This window comes from Acanthisitta chloris, unplaced genomic scaffold, assembly GCF_000695815.1.
Source record: "Acanthisitta chloris isolate BGI_N310 unplaced genomic scaffold, ASM69581v1 scaffold43983, whole genome shotgun sequence".
Taxonomy (NCBI): Eukaryota; Metazoa; Chordata; class Aves; order Passeriformes; family Acanthisittidae; genus Acanthisitta; species Acanthisitta chloris.
The window spans coordinates 23,147-34,109 of NW_008664057.1; the positions used below are offsets into that span (position 1 = coordinate 23,147).

At 44.2% G+C, this 10,963-nt stretch overlaps 1 protein-coding gene across 1 annotated transcript in view; it reads right to left on the reverse strand.

Annotated features, from left to right (window-relative positions):
• Window positions 1–580, reverse strand: part of LOC103798879 (hormonally up-regulated neu tumor-associated kinase) — a gene marked incomplete at both ends in the record, with an annotated part of 21,062 nt that extends 20,482 nt beyond the window's left edge. The window contains one exon of the mRNA XM_009071163.1: window positions 288–580. Within this exon, the coding sequence (XP_009069411.1) occupies window positions 288–580 (293 nt within the window). The remainder of the gene's footprint in view (window positions 1–287) is intronic.
• Window positions 581–10,963: the final 10,383 nt, after the last annotated feature.

A 10,963-nucleotide genomic window follows, 5' to 3' on the forward strand; every position in this document is an offset into this window, starting at 1 on the left:
TCTTTATAAGCTCCTTACAATACAAATAAATCACAAAATATCAGAGGATTTGATGTTAACTTTACCAGAGAGGGTTTTTAAGATTACCTGTGAACTACTCCTGCCCGGTGAAGATGTTCTACTGCCAGGATAAGCTGCCGGATATATTTGCGTGCCTCATGCTCCTCAAGTCTTTTTTTCTCATAGATTTTGTGCATCAAATTGCCACCAGGCCTTACAATACAAATAAATCACAAAATATCAGAGGATTTGATGTTAACTTTACCAGAGAGGGTTTTTAAGATTACCTGTGAACTACTCCTGCCCGGTGAAGATGTTCTACTGCCAGGATAAGCTGCCGGATATATTTGCGTGCCTCATGCTCCTCAAGTCTTTTTTTCTCATAGATTTTGTGCATCAAATTGCCACCAGGGCACAGCTCCATGACAAGGTAGTAGCTGTTTTCAGTTTCCAGTATGTCCAGCAGCTGAGCAATATTTGGGTGGCGGATCATTTGCTGGATTTGCCCTTCCCGTCGCAGATTCTTGGTAACATAGGTGTCCTTTTTGGCTCTTTTCTTGTCAATTACTTTCACTGCCACCTAAGGAAAAAACAGAGGAGAAGGGGTTGTTAGCAGTCACATTGATGATTTATTGCTCTAACCTTGTATAAACAGCCTAAAAAAAAAAAAGTCAAAAGGATATCCATCTCAGCTGACACACCATAGTTTCAGACACAAACACACAGGTGAAAGAAAGATTTTTTTCCAACCCCACTGACTAGTCCTGTCTACATTTCCTTGTATGATGACAGGAAAAAATTATTGCAAGGAAATAGGTAACAAAGGAGAGGAGACAATCCCGCTAACCGTATACAAACAGCACACTTAACACTGGGCATTTATTTTAGTGGTTTTCTCAGAAAGTCTCCAGGCTGGTGTTTACAGGCTTCAAGTGTTGTTTTTTGCTTTCCCTGTATTTGAATAAATTACTTGAAATGATGTGCTTCCATGGCAATTTTCTTAAACTATAGTCAAGTGTTAGCATTGCATGATTAAACAGGATAAAAACATACTATGAAGAACAAAATAAATTTGCTACCACTCTCTTGGCACATTTCTTTTTTCTTCTTTTTCTCTCTCTCACGAGAGCTAGAGAGAGACTCTGGACAAGTGCATGGAGTGAGCAAGACAAAGGGGAATGGCTTCCCACTGCCAGAGGGCAGGGTTAGATAGGATATTGGGAAGAATTTCTTCCCTATGAGGGCAGTGAGGCACTGGCACAGGCTCCCCAAAGAAGCTGTGGCTGCCACATCCCTGGAAGTGTTCCAGGCCAGGTTGGACAGGGCTCGGAGCAACCTGGTCTAGTGGAAGGTGTTCCTGCCCATGCAGGGGGTAGAACTGGATGAGGTTTAAGTTCCTTCCAACCAAAGCCTTTTTATGATTGTATTTTATGATAATAAAACTAAGGAGCCTGAGTACCACAGTGGATGAGACAGCTATGCTAGTGCCTGTCCAAGTGCTTCCCTTCTCACTGCAGGTGCAGAATGTCACTTGAGAACAAAAGTTCTCAAGTTCTCAAGGAGTGGTTAGGATATGGCTCCTAAAGAATCTGTTTCCTTTTATTGTTTTAATGGGTTCACCATTAAATAGCCACAATAAAAGTATCTGCCTTTTCCTGTCTCAAATTTATACATATTTACTTATTGAGATGATGTATTCAGATTGGGTGCTGCAGGCTTCCAGGTCACCCACACCAGATAAAGACCAAACAGCTTGTGCCAGGCTAAGCAACAAAAGGCACCACAAAATCCTCCTTCTGTGCTCCTCACTTCCTCAGAGCTCTGTGACAAAGGAAGTCTTTCAACATATACACCAGCCTGTAGCTCACCCATCATTGCTCAAGTTGCTGCTTGTTTGTCAGCAAGAGATGGGGGAAAACACAGCACCTGATATTTCTGCGTGACACTGAGTTTTACATGATGTGAAGGAGTCTTGTTTGCATGGATACAGGTCCAACACACACACAGAAAATGCCACATCTGCCTCCCTCAGACAGAGGCACAAAAACGATGCACCCAGATCTTTGCTGTCTGCTTTGATTTGGCCTCGGAGAATCTCTTGCATTACCTTACTCCCACAGTGAGCAGGAAGAACAAGTGTGGGTAAAAACTCAGTTTCATTTACCCTAGCCTTAAACCTCAGACAACAGCACTAGCCCCAGAGGCTTCCCTCCATCTCCAGCTTGCACAACATCCTCCTCACAGACAACAAACCAACTACTCACAGCAACTCTCTTTCCACCATGGCCCACTACATCCTGACAACCTACAGCACTGCAGCCTGGTGGACTTCGGCCACAGAGAGACAAACTTATTCCAAACCTATCTGGCTGCCTTCCAAGCTTGAGAAAGTGCCAAGCACACATCAAGGACATGACAGCTCCCAGTCTGACTAGCCTTACCTTTATTTTTTCTGCAAGTAAAGAAAAGGTTAAACCAAACATTTTGGTTTTCCTGTAGAGAACAAAAGCTGCAAAAGACATGGTCTGGAAACATGACAACAAAAATAGATCCCTACCCTTTGACATGAATACCTTGAATCAAAGTCAAGTTTTATCAGCAGAGAAATTGCAGAGTAAAACTAGAGGAACTGGGGCTTCATAGTCTGTCCTAAGAGCCAGAAGCCAGTATTGCTGAGTTATGTTATTAGCTGAATACATTTCTACTGTTAAAAGATCATTCTGATGACATACCCCGATAAAGAGATAAGGCTGAACACCACACACAAGACAGCTGCCTGGGTACAGCTCAGAGCAGCATCAGGACCATAAACACCTGGAAGCTACATTCTTGACTAGTCACATTAAAGAAATATCATTTAGTCATCAGATAAAACAACAGGTAAATCAGAGCTTAACTTCACCATTTTTGAAACCCTCAGGTGATTCACCAAGGAAACAGACTTAAATTAGTACATTCTTTCATCTAACGAAACACAACTGAGAGCACAGAGGCTCGCATGGATTATTTAGACAGCAGACCACAGAAGTTACTCTAATGAGGACAAACAAATTCATGGGTCGCAGAAACATGAGATACTGCATTGTACACTAGCAGCACAACATAATCTCTGCAAAAATGAAATAAAAACTACTAATAAAAAACTGCTATTTTCCACAGCTGCAGGGTACAACACACAGAGTATTAACAGTATGGAGCAGCAAATTGTTATTCATATTGGTTAAGTCACCCCCAATTCACTGACCAAAAAAAAAGCACATTACTACATGTGTCCATATCTGCTGCTCAGGCTGAGCAGGGCTACGGAGATGGGGGCAACCACCTGAACCCAAAAGACAGATCCAACGATGTGACTAACATGAGGACTTTTTCACTATCACAAAGAATTAACTTTCTACACCTTAAGGACAAATTTTCTCCATGGTTTTGACAGACACTTGGTCAGGCACCCCACTGCTTCTAGCAGAGAAGCAAAGCTGCTATCAGACTTACCCCTGACTCCAAACTACCTTTCTTCCCTTCCAGACCCCTTGCATCAGGTCCAAGAGATTCCCCCAGTACAGCTGACAGAGCTGACAAAGGTGGAAAGAACAGATTTGTTCCAGCAACAGCTTTGCATAAAGGAAAGAGTAGTATAGCAGGTTAGACTATGGCAGACTCATCTCCCACGCCAGGCAAGAAACCCGCTTCGATGCGATATTGCCCACTCCTGGGACAGACATGTGCGGGACCGTGTGTCCTCTCCCAGGTCCATGCTGCAGCACAAGACACTCTAGAAATATCTCAGACAGATGCACCCCCCTCCTCTGTCTCAGGGAGTATCCAACAGCCAGGGTCTTTGCAGAAATCTCTATATAGCTAAAAAAAAAAAAAAATAGTAGTTGGCACAAACACACAAGCAATCTCTCAACTTTCATATGCACGTTCTCCATAAAATAGTAGCTGGCACAAACACACAAGCAACCTCTCAACTTTCATATGCACGTTCTCCACAACAGCTTCTAACTTTTGTTCCTCTCTGTTCCTCCTGGGTCTTCTTCCTTAGTCCTCCTTTCACTTACTCTCCTGTCCTCCTAGCCGATGCCCTTTCCCTTGCATGGCAATTCTTTTTGCCTTTGCTTTCCTGTAGGATAACTTTGCTTTCCTAAATGAAGTACATGCCATAATACAAGACTTGTGCAAAGGAGCAAGTACTCTTGAACAGAGCTCCTAGGGTTTTTTCTGCTTATTTGGGTTTCTTGGACTTTCCTCAGATTTATAATTTACTCTGAAGCATATAGGAGAAATCTAGGGATCAAACTCTGCATGCAATAACTCCAGGGTTGACTCAGCTAAATATTCCTGATTTTGAGTTCATGCAGAGTAAGACCAAGGAGAACAAATGTACCCCAACACATTTAACGTACCCAGCCTCCTGTGTGGTGCAGATGTGCGTGCATGCATGCATGCACCTGGAAATTTCATTCATGCAGAAGAAAAAAGCATTCAGTAGAGAAAACACAGTAGATATTAGGTAATCATAAACCAAACACACTCAAGCTTTCACAGTCTACTCAAGACATGCCAATTACTCAGTTTTGTTCTCCCAAGTTTCAGGTAGGGGCTCTTTGTTTCTGCATCATGCCTATCTCCTGACTTGAATTCTTGGCCAATATTGGCACAGAAATAAAAAAATAAATGATAAAGCAAGTAATTACTCTGAATATGTAGCAACAGTGACTCTTAACATTCAACACTTGGCTTTTGGCTAAACCTCTGCTGTGTAAATAGATAAATGGTTTAGGTTATTCTGTGTTATGAGATACAAAGATGAGTAATAGCCCATATTTTTGGTTCCTGAGTCCTAGAATTACACTGTTGGAATAAATTACTTTCCTGAAGTTTATGGTGTGACACATCATATGAGCAATTGCTGCTTCCCTAGATTGTCGCACTAAAATAGTTCAGGTTGGGCTAAAGCACACAGAAGTGGAAGTAAGACAGGTGCAAACACCACTCTTCTTCACAGATCCTCAGAGGAGAAGGCAACTTTGCTTGCAAAACCAAGCAGCTAAAACACCATCAGCAAATACAGGCACGTGTCATCACCCAAACAAAAGCACGTGCTTGACACACAGGGGTGGAAGATTTTTGCCAGCTAGTGCTTTAGGAGAGCTTGTGAATCTGCAAGAGAGAGGCGGGGGAGGGTGACGCTGACTGGCACCAAACTGCACAAAAACAGTCACAGCAAGGCCCTGAGAAGAAGCAAGAAGAAACAGTTTAAAGGACCAAATGTTGCCTGGATAAATCTGGGAGCCATGGCTTCAGCTGCTAGACCACTGCTGCATCCAGTGCAAACACACTTCGCATCCCCTTTGTAAGCAGTCATGCCTCGACACATGGAATTGCCACAAAGCACAGAAGGTGGCTCACACACATCCCAAGCATGCCCCAGTGCAGCATCCGTATGTCCATGCAAGAGGCACACCTCGTGTCAGGCAGCTCTCCAGGCTGGCGCCCCCACACCACACCGAGCCCACGGAGCCAGTGGCAGGTCTGCTGTGCCAGGCAGGAGGAACCTCCAGGTGCTCAGTGAGTCCAAGTCATCTTCTCCCACTCCCTTTCTGCACGCTATTTATAACCCTGCCAGTGACATCCGGAAAAACCACAGGTCAAGAAGTCATGCTTCTGTGCAAGAGGGAAAGACGTTTGCTTACCCAGCAGACACACAGAGGTCTATTTAGATCACAGCCCGGCTGCTCTGCAGCAGTGCTGCTTTCTCAGTCTTACCAAGAGAGCCTTTTCCTTAGAACTGACACCCATAAATACTCCTCGGGGCTAGAAGCCTGGTTTGAAAACTTCTCTTTTTCAACTTCTGTTGTGCTTCAGTAAGAAGTTCAAGGCATAGTATGCCTGCAGTATACTGGTCCTGGGAAACCACGTGCTGGGTACTGGGATGAAGCTGAACACAAAACCAGAATAATATGGGGGCAGGAGGGGAGATCCAAGCCTGCTGTAGAACCTGTTTTCAACTGCATACAAAACTGATGGAAGGCAACCAGGCTTCTAGGTTTTTTTGTTGGTTGTTCCTCCCCTTCTCCAAGCTGCAAAGAGCTTTAGTCAAGCCATGGGTTTACAGTAAAAACACTGATCCCTCTACCTAACCCCAGTGAATCTCAAGCTTCAACTTGTTAAGACATCATGATTTCACCTGAATAAAAAACAAGTAACAACCATATGACCAGCAGTGACTTCAGTCACACAGTCTGTTAGCACTCAAGAGCCCAGGTCTGAGTTCAGCCTCGGGTTTCTGGTTTGTCAGGTTGGATGTCTTTGCACAGGCTGCCTCTTGGCAGAAGGATACACCTCCGGGGCAGCAAACCTTCCTGTTAGCCAGAAAACAGGTTTTCTCAAGGAGCTGTTTGAGGAGCCAAAGTCAAGAGGTCTTGAACAATGCTCACATCAGATGCCTGCAGTAACAACTACAAGAACAGCTTCTTAGTAATGACAAATAATGTTACAACAAGTTTAAGTTTACAGAGAACAGAAGATGGCACATGACCTTGCAAAATCAGGGTATGACATTTTGAGGACTTTTAAAGGGCTTTCTCCACTTACCCAACCACTTGGATTGTTTCCTTCTGCAAATTCTCTCCTAAGTTTAACTAAAAGGGAGGCAGGTCCTGCTGGCTGCTGCCAAAGGGACTTCAGCTGAATCGAGAGGAAACTGGTTTGAAAAACAATCCAGCAAGCACTGTGGGATTTGGCCAGGAGGCCAACATAGCACAAGAGAAACAACTTCAGCTATCGGAGGGACTATTCAGCTGTTGGAGGAATACCCCCCAACACACACCATCTTTTGGCTCTCCCCTCCCCCCTTCCTTTTTTTGGCAGTCTACTTCTGCTAGACCTGCTGGAAATGGAGCGAGTCAGGCAGCGGCACTGATTTCCAGCACCATCCTGGGCCACAGGAGGCCTGGTGCACCCTGACCATGCAGATGAATTTCAGAGCTGCAGGCTGCCGGGTGCAGCTCAGGGGACAGGCAATGGGAAGGTCTGATACTTGGACTTCTGCACTTAAACCCACAAACATTTACTGTCTAGTTCAAGCTTAGCCAGGAGAATAAGACAAAGAGCCAGATCACAGAGATATTTTACAGCCGCCAGTACTGTAAATCCATCTCAGCTTTTTTTGATGCATCCAAGGCAGCTCAGGCAATTAGTTCATCTTCTTTTCTCCCTTACTTCCAATGATAGCGGTCTGGCATCAGTTGTACCTTCCTTTGTATTCACCACTGTCCTCACCACAAAAATCTGAACTTCATTTTCAAAACCAGCTGGTGATTTTGGGTGGCCAATTCAAATCATATTAAACAGACCTAACTTTGAAGCTGCACGATTGTCAGGGCAGTCCTGAATGCAATCCCTGCAAGGGCATCTCATTTTGGGCAACCAACCAGCCAGGCATACAACAAATCGCTTTTCAAAACTGAAGCCAAGGATTAGAAAATGCCAACTTCATTCTCTGGGTAGCATTTATTCTTTCCTTTAACTGTTATAGCTTAGCAATTTTTACAGTGCAGTAAAGAAATAGAGGGGTTTATATGGCAGGTTCCAATATCTTAAAAAATAAAGCATTCAAAAAAGGGTCATCCAAGCAAACACATACCAGAAATCAATAAACTCTGCCTTTCAGCAAGGGCCATACATGGTCCCCTCAGGACAGAGAGAAATCACAGCAATTCCTTTAGGAATGTCAGGCACAGATGACGCAAGACAACACGACAGGAACACAAACTTAACTTTCACCATGAGACTGAACACTTTGAAACTGTAAGAAAGGTAACATACTCCATGTTAGGCACTTGCCAAATTACCTCGTGGCCTGTACCACCCAGTTCAGAGAGACTTTTCTGTCTTGCCTGCTTGCTACAAATGGAGTGGGGGAGACAGAGCTTGAGTTAAACACACACAGTGCATACACACAGTGTGAAAAGGCTGCTCAGCAACTACACAGAGACATGTTGAGGTTTTATGTTAAACAAGGAACATCTTCTCTTCATGCTTTAGTGGCAATATTTGGTCTTTCATAGTTTTTCTATCTGCTATTTGTAGGACAGCTGAACATACAATTTTACTTTGGTATTTGCTTTTATATTAGCAGAATGAGCAATCAAAAAAGGCAGCAGAGTCACTTCTTCTAGGATATTCTCCTTTCTTCTGAGTCTCTGACAGTGTAAGTCAAGACTTTTGGGCTTAGCAATACACAAAACCAGCCAATGTAGAGACAAGTACAGGATAAATGGCTCAGTAGGCAGAAGGCCACTCTCTCTGTTGGCAGACTAGACAAATTCAGGAAAGCTTGAAATCAGCCCCTGAAGAAATATAAACTCTTCCAAACTGGAAAGTAGCTCCAAGCACACTCACTCATACATTTCAGATTCACAGTACCTGAACAGAAAGAATCATATTGCCAGGGGATAAAAAGAACATCCTACCATTCCCTACAACCCAAAGACGACAGGATCCAGCAGCGCAAAAAGGTATTCAGGAGGACATTAGATAAGCAAACGATCATAAGCCCTCTTGATGCCACAGCCAACTCAAACATAATCCCTAAAAGCATAAGCAGAATGTATTTGTTAAAGAAAGAAAAAGGTATTAATTACATCTGTCCAAGGCACTGGGGACTATTATTAGATTACTTTATCCAATTCCGGCGCCAGTAACTAAAAAATGATGTTAAAATTTTGGGAATAGTTCTAAAAAGAGCTTCAGAACAGTATGAGGTCCAAGAACTGTTTGTTGTAGTAACTGACTAAAGCTTGAAATATTTAATTTGGAGAATTCTAAGCACTGACTCAATGATTTTCTGCAAGTACCTACAGGTTGAAAAGATTTCTGATAACAAAGCTCTTTAACAAAATAAAAATTAACTCCCCAAAAGGTAAATTGGGCAAACTCAGGCTATAAGCACCATCCCCTTTTTTTCAGGTGTGGTAAAGTAATTATAGAAACACTTTCTCTTACAGAGATGAATGTAGACCCTGAATTTTCCTTTTCTCTCTTTAAAGGCATGTAATAGCTCAACAAAACATTGTTACAGGTACTCCTGATGACAATACTGGAGCTTGTCTCCTAGAGGGAGTCAGGATGGATGACACTGCGATCCCTCTGGGCTGTGGTGCCTGTACATATGCGAAGAGTCTCTGGTCCCAGCAGAGAGCAACGGGAGACAAGGCATGACATAGCAGGATGGGGCTGACCTAGGCAAGATGTTCTGGGAGCCATTAGCAGTCACATCAAGGGATGTAAATTTTGCAAGCTCCCTCTGACATCTTTGCTGGAGCTCCCCAGTGCAGGAGACATGAAGTGTCTGGAGGAGTAATGCAAAGGTTGATGCTGCTGCAGACAGTGTAACTCACCCACAGCTCTGCTGCCAACTGTATCAGCACAGTCAAAATTAGGATTTCCACGGGGAGACAGAGTTTACATGTGTTGAGGCACTGGTGTTTGTAAGGACATACTACGGGGTTACTCCTGCTATCCTCAGTGTAAGGACAGGGCACATGAAGGTTTTAAGACTGTCAATATTGCAAGGCTGCACAGACTTCCTCACACCCTACCTTAGTGCCTTTCCATAGGGCACAGCATTCTCCATACATCTGCAGTTCCTCTTGCCCTTTTCCTTCAGTTAGGCAGGAGGGAAACAGCGGAGGCAACCACTGATTTACCATATGACTAAAGCCTTGTACAATGCAGCCCACTTGCACGGAGCACCTCAGTGCCCATAGAGAGCTGTATTTCTCTTCAGCATCCCTTTTACCTCACATATTTATGGGTGACTTCATCATGCCATGCTTCACAGGTAACTATTGCTAACTTTCCCTGGACATGCTTCTGCTCTGCTGTTTTCATAACCATATCTCTTCCCTCTCATCTTCTGTGCCACTCCCTGTCCAAACGGGACAGAGACATATCCTGACCTGTCAGTGTCTCTGCCACCTGGAACAACTGGACCTTTAGAGCTTAGGGACCAGTGGTAGACGGTTCTGAGGCAAGGAGGCTGCCACAATCCTTCCCCTACACAGCAGTTCTAAGAAACCTCCACAAATTACATTTTTCCTTGGTTCTGTGTGTCCAAAGCAGCAGGATTTGTACAAGGCAAGAGTGCCATAAGGTCAGACTACAGCCCGGGAGCCTGGGAAGCAGGAACACAGAACAGCCACATGCATGGGAAGAAATGCATGGCTTATCTTGACTGGGTCACGGCAGGGATCTGTCTCGCCTTTGGCAGAAAGAAATCAATTCCAGCAATCTCTCAGTGCTCTCTTGGTCATCTAATTAATGGGTTAGCCATAACTGCACACACACACCCCAAGGAGAGGAGCATATTTTTACCTCCCTGGCCTCTAAGGATATCTGCACAAGTCAAGAGAGATTATGCATAGATTGATTAAAGTAGTGGTGGCAGAAAGCCAGACACAGGAGGATGCACTAAAGAGCTTCCAAAAGAAATCTTTACAAGCTTGTCAAAAACAGCCTCCAGGTCAGAGACATCTCCCACAAGGAGAAAACCTGTCTCTGAATGCCTGGGATAGATGGGTTTGCATTGCCATTGACATGCAAAATATCCACCAACCACCACTTTCCAAATACTCACTCTTTTTCAGTAAAGAGCTTTTTGACCCCCATTCATTAGGTGAGATTGTCACGCTGAAACTCCACCCAGCACTGCAGACCAAAGCTCTTTGAACTCAAGGTATGATCAGCTCACAGGGTGAGCTCCATTCTTCAGGACCTGTCACATACACAGGAAGCCTGACCTGCAGATGGAAAACCCCCTCAGCCCAGCAAGGTCCTTACTTCACGCAGATGGAAGTCGATGGCTACTCATAGCCACTCCCGGAGGCAGCCAGAGTGACAACTGCTGGGAAGCAGAGGTCCTCTCCACCCAGCTGTGTCCCTAACAGGCTGCCAGGAC